The sequence below is a fragment of the Limanda limanda genome, chromosome 9 (genome assembly GCF_963576545.1).
Source record: "Limanda limanda chromosome 9, fLimLim1.1, whole genome shotgun sequence".
Classification (NCBI taxonomy): Eukaryota; Metazoa; Chordata; class Actinopteri; order Pleuronectiformes; family Pleuronectidae; genus Limanda; species Limanda limanda.
Genome location: NC_083644.1, coordinates 18,865,402 through 18,884,619, shown reverse-complemented (window position 1 = coordinate 18,884,619; position 19,218 = coordinate 18,865,402). Strand labels below are relative to the sequence as shown.

Sequence of the window (19,218 nt, the reverse complement as noted above, 5' to 3'; positions counted from 1 at the left end):
TATTTGCCTAAATTCTTATAAATTTGTCCAATTCATCATTAAAACAAACAACATTCAGGCACTACTTTGTACTTCCACTTCATCACATGTTAGAAATATTATATGTTTTTACTCAATCAATCTATTTAGCAGCTATAACTGCTAATAATACGATTTTATATATTGAGATAACACAACATATGGTTGTCGTAAGCTCACCGGCCTAATGGTGTTAACGTCACCGCAACCAATTACAAGATCACTTAAGTAGTCTAATATAAGACTATGTTAGTAAATCAGTCGCAGGGGAGGTTTTTCTGTATAAATACTTCAACTTGTGTTAAAATGTTACAATTGATTTGATTTATTTAAAAAACAATTCCTCTTAATAAAAGGTAGTACACTTCAAAGCTATTAATGATTATCCTCCAATGAAGTCATCAAAGGAAGATTTGATTAATGTATTTTCAGCCATTAAAAAAAATTTGTTTATGATAATGAAACCATACAAACCTTATGGAGAGCAATGCACGGTTACCTCAGATCCAAATCCATAAGCATATATTTATTTTTCCTTCTTTCTTTCATATCTAAACAGATATGAGTCATTTGGGACTACACAAAAATCGAATCAATAGCAATGAACCTTTGAGTCAGTATTTGCTCCTAACCCTCTTTCACTTATTCCTTATACAGCTTTGTTTAAACGTCTGTGCTCTCTGCACATGTTTTGTTTGTTTAAAATGTCGACAAAAGGACCAAACCACTCAAATGTCTTGCTTTCAGTAGCTTTTCAGCAGCACTAAACTTGAACCCTTGAAACTGTTGTTTTGGAGGCTTCACACTGGGGTTTTGGTAACTCTCTGTCATCAATATGAGAAAACCCATATTTAATGTAGTCGCTGCAGTAGTTTAGTTTTATTTACAACTGCTTACTTTGGTACTAACAACTGATAAACTGTTGTCATGACAGCAAGGGCTGTGTGTGGTGCTGCCTAATGGGAATGTCCTTCAAAATAAAAGCACAGCATTAGCGTCCATGACTTTTCCCCAAAAACATTTTTTTTCTTTCACACAGAAAACTGGGTTCCATTCAAAGGGGCGTGGCCGACCAGCTCTTGGGTTTGCGACCCACCACTTGAGAACCACTGGTCCAAGCAACATCCACTCTTGGTCTGTAGGGGGCAGCATTACGCTCTATAGGCCACAGCATGCCGGAAACTCTGAAGAAGAAGAGAAGCCGAAGAAGGAAAGAAGCACAACGTGCAGGTCGGTAAGACCCGGGTCTGTGTGCATCCCGCTGTTTACCAGCTTCTTGTTGTATCTCTAGACTTATCATATAAACCGGGAGTTGTTTGAGTGGCAGCAGGAAGTTGAAAGCAGCCCAGTGTTGGTTGTTGTGTTGATCTGATGTGTGTGTGCAGATCCCCTCGCTGTCCTCCCACAGAGATGCAGGGAGCTGAGCAGCCTCATCCTCTGTTCGGAGGAGCCCTGTCCGCAGTCATCCCCCCCACCGCCACAGACATCAGCGAGCTGAGGGAGATCCCGGACAACCAGGAGGTGTTCGCCCACCCGCACACCGACCAGAGCCTCATCGTGGAGCTGCTGGAGTACCAGGCCCAGGTAGCAGACCAGGACTCCGCCCGTTATCACTTTGAGGACATCGCAGGCAGCAACAAAGCTCTGGAGGCGGGAGCCTGTGCAGTGATCAGTGTCGTGGCTCTGCCCAAATCGGACCTGTCCCTGTCCCAGTGCAGCTCGGCCTGGATGCTGACGGGGACGCAGAGTGTGTCCAAGTTCAACGAGGAGGCGAGGAACGCGGTGACCCTTCACCTGGGCGTGTTCCGGCTGCCTCAGTTCTCCACAGACCTCCTGATCACCTTCAATGACCCGCAGAGCATCAGCCCTGACAGCAGCAGTGCAGCAGGTCTGGAGACACACAGAGGGCCGTGGACCATGCAGGACTTTCAGCGCTTGTTGCAGACTCTGACTCTGCACAACCCCGGGCTGTTTGAATAGAACCACTGGCAACCTCACCTGATAACATTCAGTCTATCTGTGACACCAATGGGCTACATTCAAACCTACCAGGACTGTGCTTATCCTGGGGCCCAATGACAATCTTGAGTCTCAGCCCAGAAGACTTGAAAGCATTCCTTCCTCTGCCCTGACACACATGAATACACACTCTGTTCCACCTCTGGTGTTTACTTTGTCGTACATTGAAAATTAACTGAAAAAAAACACGATCACACAACGTGAAGTTATTTTTATCATAATACATTTTAGAAGAAAAGAATAGGACTATTCCATTATTTTTGGATGGCCTGAGTAAGGCTTATTCATAATTTGAATGTGTTTAAAAATTACCTGCAGATAAGATTTGAGACAAATATCAGACATGCAGATGCAGATTCTCCACTTAAGTTTCCCAACACTTGAGATAAGATGATATGACCTTTATTGATCCTCCGTAGAGGAAATTCACAATCGACTCAGCAGCACAAGGAAGTCGCACAGCAGAGGTGAAATGTAGTAAGAATAAATATGAGAAAATATGAAAATAAATACAAACCTATTCTTCTAAATGTGCCAAACAAAGATTGGGATCCATTTTGTGAAATTTGTCCATTTCTTTGTAATATACAATACGATATGTGCAGCACTTTTCCCTTTACACGGCCCTTTCCCCCCCGAGCCTTTCCTCCCTCCTCAGCTATTATACCTCTGCTATTTTACTCCAAAAATTCTGCCCTCATCCTCGGGTGTTTTCATGCTTACACATTAATGCTTGCAGTTATATTGGAGGTAATATTGAGGGATCATCAGTGACCTGGGTTATGGTCGTTAAACAGTGAAAATTGAGAGGACAGGTCACAGCAGAAATATGTGTAATGTCAACTGTTTCCATCATTTACTGCAGTGGCCTCATGGTGGAGTAATCCATTAGCTGGAACCCTGGAATGAAAATACTTAATTGAAGGGTTAGTTTGGTGAAGTAAAAAAAATAAGGATTATAAAATGGCCTTTATTAATCGTTGCTTTGAAATCAAAACCAGCCCTTTGAACTTTGGAAGTCTTAAGTCATGCTAAATTGAAAATAAGCCATTTCGCTCCGCTATTTGAATTCTAAATGATTTTAACTTCAGTCTGCCGTTAAACCAAACTCATCTCTGCAGGCATTGGCATCCAGTGAGAGTTGTGTAACATATAAGAGGAAGCACAGTCTGTCTCCTGAAAGCCAAGTCAAACCCTCCTCGTCCTCCGGTGCAAACACGTCAGGTTAACATCTTATAAATTCAGGCATCCCAGTGAAGCACATTCCTTCGTTCATCACAACATTCACTGTGTCACAACAACAGAGTCTTCCTCTGTCTACTTGGGATAATTTGCTGCTGTTGGTTCTGGTTGTAATTAAGTCTCCAAACATCCTGTCTTTTCAGACCTGACAAGGGTTTGAGAAATTTGACTTGCAGCCCACAGGAGGAAACAATTCCCCAAACATTATAAAACTATTTCCAGGTCCTGAAAAAGCCCCTATGGGGTACTCCTAGTGGAGTGGTCTCAAACTGTTTACATCATGATATTTCTCATATGAACATGTTTATACAGAGTGATGAACAGTTTAGCGAAAGAATGGCTGTTTCTATTTATGTTGTTTCATTTGAAAGTTGGGAAACATTTTTTTGTGGTAGAGAGATTCCATACAGAGACACGGGACATTAACTGGGCAGTTATGTGGTATCAGTGGCAGAGTTCATGTTGTAAGCTGAAAAATATCTTGTATAAACATTTACTAGAAACTATGTTGGCTTAAGAGGCAAAATGTGTATCCTGTCTTGGGTTAAAATGATGAACTGTGAAAATGTAACATATAAAAAACTAGAAATAACCATAGACTGTATATATGAACACACTGGGGTTGTATGAGTCCAAGTGACAACTGATGAAAAAGAAATCCCTTAAAGGCACACAAGATATGTTCAAGGGGCTAAACAGGTTTTGCCATGTTGACCAATGACCTTTGAGGACACAAATCTAACAAGTGAACATTTTTGCCAAATTTGAGAAGATCTTTTCTTACGTTCTCAAAGTAGCTTATACAAAAATGTTTTGAATAAATATCCTCAGTGTTTTCAGCCTCTGCATGCTGCTGACATGTAGGCTGAAGAGTTTCAGTTACAATAGTTTTAGAGTTAAAATTGGAACATTAAAACTGAAGAACACTCATATTTATCCAGATGTTGGAGAAAGGGGAAGATGGCATTAGAGGAATGATGCTGTGAAGAAAGGAGCCAGAAAACAACAGCATGTTCTTTTAAATTTAGCCGACATTGTAAATGTTAAAGGTTCTTAATTCTCAGAAATGCAGTATGTAAAGCCCCTTGTGGATCTACAGCATTGAGAGAAACGATGTTTACTCTCAGTCACCGGGGGAAAAGGACGGATGCCTGTGCCGTGGTGATGTCTTTGACCTCCAGTGACCTGAAGTCTGGCCCTCGTCTTCCATGTTCTGCTAAAAAAAACTTTGCTGACACGTGAAGTGACGTCTCACTGATGAAGACAAATACATCTTTCCTGTTCCTGCTCACAACACCTGGCAGCTTCCTGACGAGTCCCTGAACAAAACTGGATGTCCAAACAAGCAGAAATCCAGTCCTGTCACAAACAGTGCTTTTGTTTTGCTTAAGTGGTGCTTTTACTGGTTGAATGTTATCAACAACCTGGTGTAATCTGTGCTGAATAAAGTAGACACCTCTTTTTGTCCCTGTCTCCTGGTCTCACTCGGAGGATGTGTGACGTTGTGGAGCTTCGGTACATCTGGGAGGCATCAGTCACAGGTGTATGCACAGTTCCTGTTCAAAGATTTCCAGTCCCAGGGTCATTTATTACCCGTACTCACTGTTGTGTTTGCACAAATCATCTCCCTCTCCACTACTCCCTCACCCCCGCCTCACTCCCCCTCTCTTTGGACTCCAGCACGAACAACCCTCTGTTTTCCTCGCCAGGTCCAGGAGCCGGTCTTGGCCCCAGAGTCGTCTGCTCCTCTCATCAGGACCTCTGAGCTCCTCCTTTCATGATTTATGTTCTTCACCAAGTCTATCTTTGTCTGTCTTTGAAAGCAAGAATTCAAAAGATCTTCTTTGAGTATCCACTGGACAACAAGAGAAAAAAAAGCTTGGAGCAATTTCAGTTATCTTTCCATAACATAGGAAAGATGTTTCTACTACGCTCAACTGATCAAAATTCTCACTACAAATCAGAAGTCAGCATCACATAGAAATATTTTTTTAGAAATGAATGCAAGGTTTATTAAAAATACTGTAAAACATTTCTACAGATTCTTAATGTGAAGAAGTATCCTCTGCTTTGGCAAATCTGATGATTTGAGGTTTGATGCAGAAACTTGAAACTTGGCCTAAAGTGACGGTTTAATCCTCCTGCTCCTTCTTCTTCTTGTTCTCTGGTGAGGTGTCCTTGGTTTGAGAGAAGTGCTCAGACATGGCAGCCAGTGCCCGGTAGCGGTGAGAGATTGAATTCTTCACTTCTTTGGCCAGTTCAGCGTAGCTGTAGATTAGAGCGACATAATTAATAGTGAGTATAAATCTCTTTTTAACGTTGAAACAAACGAGATATAATGGCGACCACAGATCATTACAATGATGTGTTTCAGCCAATCTAACCTAGAAATTAAATTCTATCTACGTAGTTTCCCCCACACAATGAGTTAACATCTGGCTCCCCCTTGTGGCATGAATAGGGAAATTCAATCCTTGCTCACGTTTCGCTATATCCCTTTGGCTGGAAACATGGATCCCATCCGAAGTCTCGAGGTCCACGGGGTTCCACAATGTGCCCCTAAAAATATCCCAGAGAAAAGAGTTAAGGGAAAGTAAACACACTTAAATACCTTCTTGTACTATCTTAGTGAGGACACATATACCTTAACCTTCACCATAACAACTAAAACCAGAGCCTCACCCTTACTCTAACATACATGCAATTCTAACCCTATACCTAAAACCATAGGTTCCTAAAATCTTAATCCTAAACCACCCCATTAAAAGTAGGTCAGAAAGTGAGGAGAACACACACACACACACACACACACACACACACACACACACACACACACACACACACACACACACACACACACACACACACACACACACACACACACACACACACACACACACACACACACACACAGAGAGAGAGAGAAGTTCTGACCTCTGTCTTCCCTCTGAAGAGCTGCACTGGTTGGTCTTTACCAGCACAGAAAGCAAACGTGCAGAGGGCCAACGCTGATTTATCCTCAAACCCAGCCAGGAGTTTAAACAAGCCTACAACAAAAGATTAAGCATTGATTAGAGAGGCCTAACAACCCACTTCCTGTTTATCCAGCTCTAAAGTTCTCACCACTCTTACCTTCTGGCTTGAGTTTATCCAGGAACCATTTTCTACAACAACAAAGAGCACTTGTGATTATTACTGTGCGTTACCACTATGAGAGATAAACAGCTGAAGAGGTTAGTATACGAACATGTAAGGACCGGGCAGGCCTCCTAACGCTGTGAAACACAGACAGGTGTCCTCCACTATGACTGGCCCATCGATCTGCGGGGGGGAAACAAACACACATCTCAATCATGTCCCAGACACGCTGCCCACACACAGACGTTACAGTGTAGGGACTGTACCTCTCTTACAGCCTCCTTACACTTCTGTATGGAAATCTCATCGGGCTCACCCTGGTACTCAGGCACTGGACAAAGGAACAGATCAATTATTACAGGAATCATAATCAGTAATTCTTTAAAAAGTGTGATCTCTATAGTTTGATACTTACAGTCGATCTTTCTTGACACCAGTTTGTAAGGAAACGTGTCTCCCAGGATCTGGATGACCTGATGGGTGTGAAGGGAAAAGCGTGAATCCAGCAGGACTGATTATAGATTATTGTGGAACTACAGACTTCTGGATTGGACTACAGCTCGTGCTCACTGTCTGTCGAGCAGAGTCAGTAAAAGCACAACAATGATAAATTCGTAATTAATAATTAATAAATGTAACGAATGATTTTACACAGTCTGACCTCTTCGAGTTTTTTCGCGTTTCCAGTCACGAAGACTACAGATCTTCCTGCTTGCGCGGCCATGATGAGCGACACCCGGACGACTAACAGAGCTGGACCGAGCACTTCCGGCTCAGCAGTGGCCAATGAAATCACATCAGGGAGCTTCAGCGAATCAGCGGAAACTTCGTAGCTCCGCCTACAAAGCCCCCACCAATCAGTGAGTGGTACATCCAACAAAGTTGTCCGGAGTGAAAAGTCAGTGCGAAGTGCCATGTGGAGAAAATAACAGGAAAGTAACCAAACACAGGTTGTGACACAGTAAAGAGAAACGTGTTAGTGGAGAATGAGTCTGTTACCTCGCACCGCGGAGGAGTTCAGCTCCGCGGAGTACTGGGAGAGGTTCTTCAAGAAGAGAGGGGACAAGGCCTTCGAGTGGTATGGAGACTACAACTCGCTGTGCGGGGTCCTGCACAAATACATCAAAGTTCAAGATCAGGTAAACATGACGTCTATGTGCAAGTGATCTACAGGTACAGGATGTGCACAGGTACAGAATATATACAGGTACAGGATGTGTCTAGATACAGGATATTTATAGTATAGAACATATCAAGTTATAGAATATGTAAAGGTTCAGTATATGTCTAGGTACATAATATAGGCACAGGATATGAAAAGTTACAATATATATATATATAAAACATATACGTTAGATATACATTTGATCCAATATTGGCGTAGTTAGGTGTATCAGCATAAATGCATTTCAAGTATGAAAAGAAAAATACTCTTTAATCTATAAAAATGTCAAATAATTAACCTTATTTTTTAGGTAGTATCATTTCTGCATATTGCACTGCCAGTGACAATAGCTGAAATAAATATATATATATTCCTGTCCTTCAGGTGTTGGTGGTCGGTTGTGGTAACTCTGAGCTGAGTGAGCAGCTTTATGATGTCGGCTACAAACATCTGACTAATATTGACATCAGTGAGACGGTGGTGACTCATATGAACCAGCGAAATGCTGAGAGCAGGCCGGGACTGAGCTTCCAGCAGGTGGATGCTACACAAACCCCGTATGAGGACGCCTGCTACCAGGCTGCTCTGGACAAAGGGACGCTGGATGCCATGGCCTCCCAGGAGGAAGGAGCTCTGGCCAGGAACATGCTCACCGAGGTAATAAAAGCAATCCGCTGTTATCTGCACAGATATCATATCATCAGCATACAGCGTTTCATACTCCTTACAGACGTTTGCTCGTATCCGCAGGTGGGCCGTGTGGTACGTGTCGGAGGCCGGTATGTCTGTGTGACATTGGCTCAGGAGAGTGTGATCAAGTTGGCCGTGGAGCACTTTGTACAGCTGGGCTGGGCTGTGAGGCTCCATTGCCTGCAGGGGGAAAGTGGAAAAGAAGAGGACTCGTTTTCTCTGCCCGTCTTTGTTCTGGTCTGCACCAAATTCCGTCAGCCGATGCCAACCCCCATTCTGGAGATGTGTCTCGGGGAGGATGGAGCCCCAACGCGTCTCACGCAGGTTTCAGAGTTGTTGTCAGCGGTGAGGGAGCACCAGGCTTACTCTGTGTTGAGGAAAAAGCTCCGCACAGGCACAGACGCCAGCTCCAACCTGTCACTCACTCTCTGCCACACCAAAACCGGCCTTCCCAGATACACACTCACAGTGCAAGATTGTCCCCCAGGAGCCAAGGTGCAAAGATCAAACCATTTTGCTATATTTATTGGTGAGTTTTCCCATTATTTCATCATGTTTCTACCTTCCTAAAGTTGTATTCAGTTTTGGGTGATCCCTTCTTCCCTCTGCTTATTGTGTCAGTGCCTCAAGGCAGCGAGACAGCTTGGCTCTATTGCTCCAGCGAGGGGCAGAAGCAGCTGGCAGCCAGTGCTAACTTTCGACGCCTGGTTATTGTGGCAATGCACAGGAATCAAGAGTACACAGACATGCAAGCTGTCCAAGCAGAACTCTCACCAATGGTGATGGACCTTGCTCCTCCGGGTATGCCAGCCAATCAGCAGGTAAATATTCGCTTTTAGAACAACCCTTAAATGTTATAAGATATCTTTCCAAAATTAATTTTGATTTTTTTTGTCCCCACTCAGGTGCCATTTCTGTCGGTCGGAGGAGACCTGGGCTGGCGAGAGGAGGTCAGCAGGGGAGTGAGTGAGCTGAGCGGAGAGTACTGTGTGGAGAATATCAAAGGAGAAGACGGAGAACTGTATCGCCGGCTCGTCTTTCTGTCTAATGCCGCCCTCGTCCAATCAGAAAGCCGCCTTGTTTCCTCAAAGACCAGTCAGTTATTTTTCCTTCCTCTTGTCTTTCAGTTTTTCATCAAGTAGTTTTCTGCAATCTACAATGAATTAACCAATTAAGCATTACCCACAATTTTAGTTCTTTCCTGGTCCAAAAATTAACCCAGGAATGAACCTGACCCGGACCAGTCTATCATTTGAGATGCAGAACTGAGTAATGCTGGACCTCAACTCGACCGGGGGAGACACAGACCCGATAGCCACAGATTTCACATCTGATTACTTTAACAAGTTGACATATTCAAAAGGTGTCAAAACAAAACCAAACATATTATACCAAGCATAACTTCAGGAGCAGTCTTCCGTGTGCCTGTCCGTCTAGAAGATAATCCATTCTCTAAGTCAGTTCGTAAAATACATCCAGGTTTTCTGTTATTCTTCCCCTGGTGATTGAAATACCAGCTTAGCTAACTTAATCCACTCGTGTTCTCAGATTTAAAAAGTCCATATATTTTCCAGTGACAGCTGAAAAAAAGCAACTTTTTTCACAATAATCTTTGTAGTTTTGTTGCAGTAAAATAAAGATGGCTTGGACTATTCGCCTCTTTAACAAATACACATTTTTCCTAGGCTGTTACTGTTGCTAATTAGCTATGATCTGCACTCTTCAGCCGGGTCTTCTTGAGACCAATCAGTAATTACACATCATTTTTGACAGACCCAGGACCCAGGATAATCGAACAGGTCTTGGATCCTCCAGTTTAAATCATTTATTTAGGATGTAAACGGTTTGAATAAATGACTATTTGTGTCCCTGCAGCCTCAAGTCACAAGAAAAGGAACAAAAAGAAAACCAAGCCAGCTGCTCCTCCAACAACAACGTCCTCCTCCTCTCTGTCAGTGGACAGTGGCTTCCTCTGCTGCGCTCACCATGAGGTCATGGTGGCCGGCCTCACCGTGCTCGGGGTGGGCGCGCCAGAGAGCAAAGGTCAGTTCAGCTTACAACCAAACAGTCATGTCATTGTGGTAGAGGAAGAAAAAACAACCACAGGTTTTCATCCTCTCGCATAAAACATCCCACTTGACCGAGCAACACTGTGACATTTCTCTCCCTTTGCAGACGTCCCAGTGTCGGTGCTCCTGGTGGGTCTCGGTGGAGGAGGTCTGCCTCAGTTCCTGCGGGACTTTGTGCCCAGTGTCACCGTTGAGGTTGTGGAATTAGATGCAGTCGTGCTGGAAGTGGCGAAGGAATGGTTCGGATTCCGACCGGATGATTGTTTGACGGTCACGCTCGGGGACGGCCTCGATCGCATCTGTGCCCTTGAGAAGGAAGGTTAGTGGAGGAGGGAGGAAGAAAGAGGGCAGTTTAATGTGCAACTACACCAGTAAATATATTAACTTTACAAAGAATTGACATTGTCTTGTTTTCTGTGCAGGTGGATGTTTTTTTGACGTCATCATGTTTGATGTAGACAATAAAGATAGCACTGTGGGTATGAGCTGTCCCCCTGGTGCCTTTGTGGAAACCTCCATCCTGCAGAAAGTCTGCAGCCTGCTTACGCCCAGAGGTACAGTTCCATTACTAATGAATACAAAATATTTATCTGTCAAGTTTTCTATAGAATAATGAATAATACTGTTTTGGGAGAAGCTTTATCAGCAGCATGCTAGAATGGCACTCAGTAGAGCACATACCTCCCCCCCGGGCCCAGCAGTCCACTTAAATTGAACCAAGCTAAACCAAATTGCACATTCTTACAGAAATCTGTCCCCTTAATGTGCCTGACTCATCAAGAGCCATGAATAATTTCCATCAACAAACATCACCTTATCTCACAATGTTAAAGAAAGTGAACAAATATTCCTGCATCTACTCCTTTATCCAAAGAGTTTTCTGAAATCTTGCTGACAAATAAAATCAAGCAACAAATAAAGGAGCAGGGATGAAACCTTTTTGGTCGATTTAATTACAAGGCTATAAAACATTTGAATTTGAAACTTGAAATACTTGATCATATTTGTTTTTCACCTATCTTTAAAAGTGTCTCCCTTTTGTATCTCTCCCGGCCACTCAACCAGGCATATTCATGTTGAATCTCGTGTGTCGTGACTCGGCCCTAAGGAACAGCGTGCTGCAGCGGATCAGCACCTTGTTCCCCAGCATTCTCTCTCGAAAGATTGAAGGGGAGGTCAACGAAGTCCTTCTGTGCTCTCGCGGAGGAAACCAGGCATCGGACGGCGCCCGCATCCCTCAGTCCCTGAACCAGGCTGCCAAGAATCTGCAGAGCTGCCTGAGCTCGAGCAGCAGCGACCACAGGCCACATATAGACATTGCAGAGCTGTTAAAAGACCTTAAAGTAGAATAACTTTTGTTTGTGTCAATATGGGGAATGTGATGAAATATGGGAATAAGTACTTTGTCTTTGCCAACTGTAAAGTAATATGATGTATAACATCAACATGCAATTGCAAGTAAAGAATGTTTTATCTTTACATCTTATTGTGGTGCTTCTACAAACAAATTAATATCTATGTTAGGATTGCAAAGGGGCGGAAGGTTCCGGTAAATTTCCGGAAACTTTCCGGAAACATGCCATGGGAAGTTAAGCTCGGGAATTTGGGGAATTTTGAAAAAAAAAAACGCTGAGCAATAAAAACATCATTTAAAACTCTAAAGATGTATGGAATGCAGCACACGCTGCACGTTGAATTTCCACCCTTCACTGTGCATTCTTCCATCACATGCATAGATAATTCCCAGCATCCTGCACACTACTGCAGGGCTGATTGAGAAAATATATTAGCATGCTGATTGAGGATTGTTCATCTGTTCATCTAGCCTATTCCATTCATTTATCCATCAATTGTAAAATATTTTTACAGACGATTCCAATTGTTTGGCTAACTATTTATATCTCTGGCATTGCATCAGTGTTTTTTTACAAACTTTTTTCTCATCTTATTCTACAGAACAATGCCACGTGCACTTCTCATGTGTAGAGACATTTCACCCCATCCAATGTAGAAGGAAAGGCTGTGTACATTTGCAAATACTGTGCAAAGACCTATGTTAAGAATGACACAACGATGCAGAAGCATATTAAGTCAAGTGCCCAAAGTTTCCTCAGGGCTCAAATCAGCCTATGATGACAAAACAAAATGTTTATATTTATGTCTGTTAATGACAAGGTAAACACAGTTAGTTAGTATAAATTACGTACAACATTTCCAGTTTATTCCCGTTTATTCCCGTTTATTCCCGTATATTCCCGGTAATTCCCGTTAATTCCCATGGAAAGTTTCCAAGTTTGAATATTCCCGGAATTTTTCAACCCTAATCTATATAACTATAGTTTCTCTTCGAAGTTACTAGTAGTTGTTGGTACAGAACACAGTGCTTGTTCTCTCCCTCATTGCTCAAGAATGGATCAGCTCAGATCAGTCTGGTACTTTCAGAATGGGCCATGAGGTTTTTCTGTGTTCTATCAAGGGCACAGAACATGGCCAAAATAAAAAATATGTATAATTCCAGGAATAAATAAGTCAATTAATAAATAGATTTAAAAACGTTTACATTTTGGTGAGGGAACAGGTAATGAATGTAATTCTACCTTGATCTGTTCCCACAATTGTGTATTTATATAAATTATGAATATGTATTTGTACTATTATTTATTACGATAAATACTATAATAATGTATTTCTCTGTCAGTATGTTAATTATGAAGGTGGTGTTGACTCAGTCTGAAGCCGGGCTGGTTTTAGTTGCACAAAGTGAAAGTTGTGCACTCACAACACAGTCTATGAAATGTTCAACACCATGATACACTTTGAATGACGGCACCTCATTTGCTACTATAACCTGTCCGACTACAGACACAGTAAACCCCGCCTACATAAATAACATATTATACATATACATTATCCATATTATTTTACTAATATGGTTGTATCTGAGCATGTACATTATGTAGAACATGTGTAAATATGTAAATGTAGGTTAAAATGGTGGATGTGTGGAGCTAATGTTCAGGCCAAGACTATATTATGAATTCCTATCAGATACAAGTGTGTGCATGTGTCATGCATCAGTCTGTGTTTTTCAACAGACACTTCTTCCATGGAGCTCAGAAATTGTCACTTGTAGACCTTTAATCCTCCTGCTGCCTCATGCCAACACCAGTGGGTTCAACACACTTGTTTCTATAGTTAATTTTGGGTCATCTGTTATGTAAAGCTGCCACAAGATGGCAGTATAATATTTCACTTGTTCAATCAAATTATACTTGGCTGTTATGGCACAACACCCAAAACCCTTTTTTTAAAGTAGCCAACATTTGTATGCACGGTACACACTTCCCTGTGTTTGCTGTGTCTTGTTTGTCCAGTTGATGCTGAATTCTCCAATGTCAGAGAAAGACGTTTTAAGGAATTCTGCAAGGACATAGAGGCAGAGACGCACAGATCTAATGATGACAACTCTCCTGTCCCCATCAACCTACGGATGCATTCCCCACATGGTCAAACACTGTGTTTGTGTATGTTCCGCATAAAATCGAATTATCTGACATGCGTGTTTGCAGTGATATACCTGAGTCTCGTGGATCTGCCTGGAGGAGACCTGTCAGTAGGTGTAAAGTTACAGGTTTGAGATGTGATCAGGCAATTCATCTGTCTGTGTGTGTGTGTGTGTGTGTGTGCGCGTATATGTGTATGTGTGTGCGTGCGAGAGAGAGAGAGTGTTGTTAATATGTCTTGTGAATGTGACTCAAAACCTTCTTCATCCTTCATCTTCCATTGAAATGGTTGTGTGTGAAATATGTGTAGTTGTGATCTAGTCGTACTGACTCTTTGTTGAGGATCGGCTTTATCATTGTGTCTGTCAACACCAGTAAGAGGCCCAGTTCAGACCTGGTCTTCACATCAGTCTCAGCTGATCCGATCACAGGTGTACAGATTTGAGAACATGTGTGAACGCACCAAAGACACATTGAGATTGAATTTAGGATCCGATCATGTGGCCACATTCTTTTTAGTGTTGAGTTTGTGCCACATTGTAATATCAACATTGACCACTAGTGTTGGATTTGAGCACAGTCTTTGTTCAGATCACCAGGTCTGAATAAGGCCTGTGTATGTGTGCACACGTCTATCTATAGTTATGAGGGCCAATTTTGGTTAATACCATTATTGTGAGGACCTTTTGACATTGGGAAGACATTTTGGCTGACCCTCACAAATTCAGTGGGCTGGCTTTAAGGTTATTAAATGTAAGTAAGTAAGTGTAAGTGTAAGTATAGACAGAGAAAGAAAGAGGGAAAACCAGACTGGTGAAAGCACCGTAAAGCAGCACCAGGTGCTTGCTCCTTCATGCTTCTCTTACAGTGCTAATGCATTAGCTATGGAAGCCCACTGAAAGAACTGCCCTTGTGCAGCAAAGGGCTGAAACATTAGATATGGGGCCTGGTGTTATTACATCTATTACTGTGCTAAATAGGGGATTTGGCCCCACTCTCTACCACATGCTCTCTGCTGCTGCACAGACACACTCGTTTCCTGCTTGCATGGTATAGTCGTAATGGAACAAACTCTGGCAAGAGCTGCCAAGGACACATCAGAAAATGCATTGTGTCTGCACATCAGTGTCATTGATTGGAAGTGTATATATTACTATTGATAATGTAAATAGTTCTGATGCTCCTGCACACAAGACCAAGGTACTGCTGCAGTCGGTCACTCACTCACTCATTGGCTGTTGACTCAAAGGAACTAATCGAAGTTAGAGGGAATTGACAGGGAAAAGGATATAAAGACAGAGAGGAACTTCTTTATTTCCTTGCTGCCGATATAACTCTTCTCTTTTTTGTTGTCTTCCTTTCCTCCATCTGGACAACATGGCCTTTGACCTTTGAAGCCATAGTGAGAAAGCAAATATCAAGGCTAAAGAGTATGAATCTTATTGACTTGGTCAGTCGAGAAATAAGCCTTGTACCAGAGTTTCAACAAGTTATAACACTATTTAGGATAACGCTATTCGAGTCTCTTTAGATAGATAGATAGATAGATAGATAGATAGATAGATAGATAGATAGATAGATAGATAGATAGATAGATAGATAGATAGATAGATAGATAGATAGATAGATAGATAGATAGATAGATAGATAGATAGATAGATAGATAGATAGATAGATAGATAGATAGATAGATAGATAGATAGATAGATAGATAGATAGATAGATAGATAAGTATAGATATATCAATATACAGTATACAGATATAGACATATATATGTTGTAGAACTGTGAGACAAGGAATTAGTCTGAAGCTTCAGAGCATTAACACAGGCGTAGAGAACAGCTCAGTCCAAACAGGCAGGTTAAGTACAGGCTGGGCATCAGTTCATTAAAACAGACATCAGAGGCTAATACAGGAGCAAGCAACATATTTTTAATGTTTTCCATTTTTAATGTGTCTTTCAACACGTTAATAAAGGGTAATTTGAGCGGGTCAGTCCACCCATTGGTCCATCACTCCAACACTTGGCAGAATTAAATATCTCAACAACTATGTTAGGATTTTACAATAAATTGAGTAAAAGCATCACATTCATGATCCCCAGAGGATGCATCCATGCACTTGTGGAACCACAACTGATGCAAAGTGGCACCAAGCGATACATAAGTGATTTTTTAGTGTTCAGCGCCCACATTGTGTTGTTAATGACAAATGCTCTGGCCTGAGTGGCAATAGTTGTGTTCATAGTTGTCATAATAATATATTGAAGCAACTGTGCTTTTTCAATAAACCTGGTTGGAGGTCAATATTTTCACCGGCATTGTAAAGGTGCATTATCAAGAACCTAAAATCTAAATACAGGGAGAAAAAAGGACTTTGTAGAAAACTAAGAATTTCCATTGGAAGTCTCCTGTCCAGGTGAACAGAAACAATAAAACACTCAAACCTATCACTGCCACTATAAATGGAGACGCAAGCACGTATAAAGAACATTGTCCAATATATCGATATGTGAATTTTCTTTATTCCTTAAAATCATATCCAGTATCTGCCCCGAAAATCCAATATCCCTGAGGATAAACTAAGAAAAACACTTTTGCTTCCAGTAGTTCTTTGTAGTGCAGAATGTGAGCATGAGTCTTAATTAAACTTTTCCCATCCATGTTATATTTTGTGTTTCATATTCGTGACGTCACTGCCTCATGTGTTATACATTGTTCATTATTAATCAGCATTCATGGCCGCAGATAAACTGGAGTGTTGATTTTGGCTTTTTACAGGAATGTAGTCAAACAATTTGTTTTTTTCTTTATTGTCTCAGTCCGATATGATTAATGTAAAAGCAATGAGGAACATAATTACACCTCCAGAAAGAGTGCTGTATATTATCCTCCCATCTCACAGGTTGCTTTGATAGTAGCTCAATCATCGATATCAATGTCATCCACAAAATACATAAGATCAACCCCTAACTGAGTCTGGTTCTCCCAGTTACTGAGGGAGGTTTTTCTCTCCACAGTTGCCATTGTGATGCTCATTGTGGGAGCTGTTGGGTTTTCTCTATAAACTTCAGGTCTCTGTCATGATTATGTTATGATTTGGCTCTTAAATTAGACTGAACAGAATATCTTTTATTGCAATTGATTCTTAATTTCCCCATGGATTTATGTGTGAAGCACTTTATAACTTTGTTGAGATAAGTGCTATACAAATAAAGTGATTATTATTTTAAATATTATTATAATTATTATTATAAATATGATGAACAAATAAACTCCATCTTAAGGTTTGCATGGTGTGGCCCCTCGTTCAAGTCTAGTGGGAGACCAATCTCTGTTAACCTACTCACTCACTACAGCCTCACTCCCACTGGGAATATGAGTGGGCACTGGGCAGGAACAGAGCTGGTTGTGGGTTGGCATTAGTTTGCAGTATTCCACAAAAACTACTCGACCACTTTCCATGAACTTTTGTGGAGAGGTGAGACATGACCGAATTTTTGTTTGGATCCCGATCAAGGGGCGTATCAAGGATTTTTTCTTTAACATTGTGCATTTTTCAACGGTTTCATTCATTTCTCAGATAATAATTAATGGATCGTGATGAAAAAAATCTGACATTTTACGGGATTGATGTCTACGAGAATGTGAAATTTGGTGCAGATCCAAATAAAAAACTCGATCAAATGAATTTACAGCTGGTTTCATAAGAAGACTGTTGTTGCTGCCTTTATCGAGGTATGTGCTCTACTAAGTTTCATGTCTCCAAATGTGTCCGGTCACTTTTATTACCATGGGACATATCTATCCTTCTTCTTTATGATCAATGATGCCCGCTGGTAATCAGTTGTGGTAATTGCCCCATGCCTGTGTAATCTAAGTCATATATTTCACAAACATATCTGTGTATGTTAGGTAAGAACCCATCACATTTTGGTGCAAATCCCTTTAATTTTTCACTTTCTTAAACACTCTGGTATATTTAGAGGGCTGATATCTGTGTGTGTGTGTGTGTGTGTGTGTGTGTGTGTGTGTGTGTGTGTGTGTGTGTGTGTGTGTGTGTGTGTGGTGCAGCCTGATTAAATTAAAGTAACTGTTGGGTCTTGGTGGAGGAATGCGCTCTTCTGAGTGTCATTCCAGTTTCCTTTCTCTTTATTATGCCTTAAAACCAAAGGATGACACCAAGATGAGTTTTAATGTCGACCCCTATTAGAATACAGCAAAATGGAAACACAGCAGTTTTTTGGAGTGGTCACAAGTTTATTAACACATAGTTCAGCAAGGTGATTATGAAGTGGTCCGAAAATCAGGAAGAAAGGAGAATCTGGTGATGGCTTCTGCAGTTTTTTTTGGGGGGGGGGGTCTGCAGATGTGTCCCTCTGTTGTGACGTCAGTGGGGCTGCCATGTGTCTGCCTGTCTGTGCCTGCTGTACAGGAGCAGAAGGTCTGCACAGCAAGTGTAGACAGGCAGACACAGCACAACAGTCTCATCCCGTCACAGCTTGTGTCACTGCTGTGATGGATCCCAACAAGCACCTGTACCTGTACATCCCAGCACCTGGTGTAGCATGACTCGAGGGTCCATGTTGTGGCTAAAAATAAACAGCTCGGCCCGGTCCTGGTGGAAGCTGTGTGTCACGTGACACGAGTCGATGCGTATTTAAGAGAGAGTCTTTAACCCCTGGTCCTCTGTTTTCTTTGTAATTCCCTCCCGCCCACCTGGACCTGTAACCGAACCCCTCCACTTCCCCCTATTCATCCCTCCGTCGATCCCCCTCCCAAATCCGTCCAGCTCTCCGCTCAGTCTACCCCTCACTCCCCCCTTCACTCCCCCTTTCTTTCCTCTTCTGGGAGTTCAGGCATTTGGAGCGGCTCACTCTGACACAGCTGGAGCTGTCCCAAGCCAAACGAAAAGACGCACACAGGCACGCAGCAAACACACACACACACACAGTGGACAGACTTGTATATACATCAGACAGTACACACTGAGACTTTGATGTAAACAAACTGGCACGCACAAAAGTAGAGAACAAATACACACACGCACTCAGATGGACACATTGGGACTTTTACAGACAAACAGTGCATCGCTTGAACACAGTGTTCCCAGACACACAGGCCCCAGGCGTGCAGACTGTACACTCATGGTGTTGTAGGTTTCCTCTTGTGTCATCCACTTACTAAGCGTTTACAAATCGACTCCTCACACAGACTCGGCAACATCTGGGACAAATAACGCAAAGACAGGCAAGTAAACATCTGGGGCACCACATCAGAGTTGTGCGGTCTGCGGTTGGGACGCTGTGTGTTTCACGACGAGGATGAAAGTGCAAAATCTTGATTGTGGTTCATTGGGACTAATCATCATTAT

At 42.1% G+C, this 19,218-nt stretch overlaps 3 protein-coding genes across 3 annotated transcripts; 2 read left to right on the top strand and 1 right to left on the bottom strand.

Annotated features, from left to right (window-relative positions):
- The first annotated feature begins 1,224 nt into the window (after nt 1-1,224).
- Nucleotides 1,225-2,567, top strand: rangrf (RAN guanine nucleotide release factor). The gene is made up of 2 exons (XM_061078430.1): nt 1,225-1,248; nt 1,404-2,567. Exon 2 carries the CDS (start codon nt 1,429-1,431, stop codon nt 1,996-1,998), a length of 570 nt encoding a protein of 189 aa, XP_060934413.1. The 5' UTR covers nt 1,225-1,248; nt 1,404-1,428; the 3' UTR covers nt 1,999-2,567.
- Nucleotides 2,568-5,263: 2,696 nt separating this feature from the next.
- On the bottom strand, nt 5,264-7,149 carry itpa (inosine triphosphatase (nucleoside triphosphate pyrophosphatase)). Its single transcript, XM_061078171.1, has 8 exons — nt 7,079-7,149; nt 6,833-6,890; nt 6,684-6,748; nt 6,527-6,600; nt 6,412-6,443; nt 6,214-6,326; nt 5,762-5,838; nt 5,264-5,547 (listed from the first exon to the last, which is right to left on the bottom strand). Exons 1-8 carry the CDS (start codon nt 7,139-7,141, stop codon nt 5,412-5,414), a joined length of 618 nt encoding a protein of 205 aa, XP_060934154.1. The 5' UTR covers nt 7,142-7,149; the 3' UTR covers nt 5,264-5,411.
- A 169-nt stretch (nt 7,150-7,318) lies between these two features.
- Nucleotides 7,319-12,003, top strand: mettl13 (methyltransferase 13, eEF1A lysine and N-terminal methyltransferase). The gene is made up of 9 exons (XM_061078361.1): nt 7,319-7,556; nt 7,967-8,239; nt 8,333-8,801; nt 8,894-9,093; nt 9,178-9,367; nt 10,148-10,315; nt 10,448-10,660; nt 10,764-10,895; nt 11,407-12,003. Exons 1-9 carry the CDS (start codon nt 7,404-7,406, stop codon nt 11,691-11,693), a joined length of 2,085 nt encoding a protein of 694 aa, XP_060934344.1. The 5' UTR covers nt 7,319-7,403; the 3' UTR covers nt 11,694-12,003.
- Nucleotides 12,004-19,218: the final 7,215 nt, after the last annotated feature.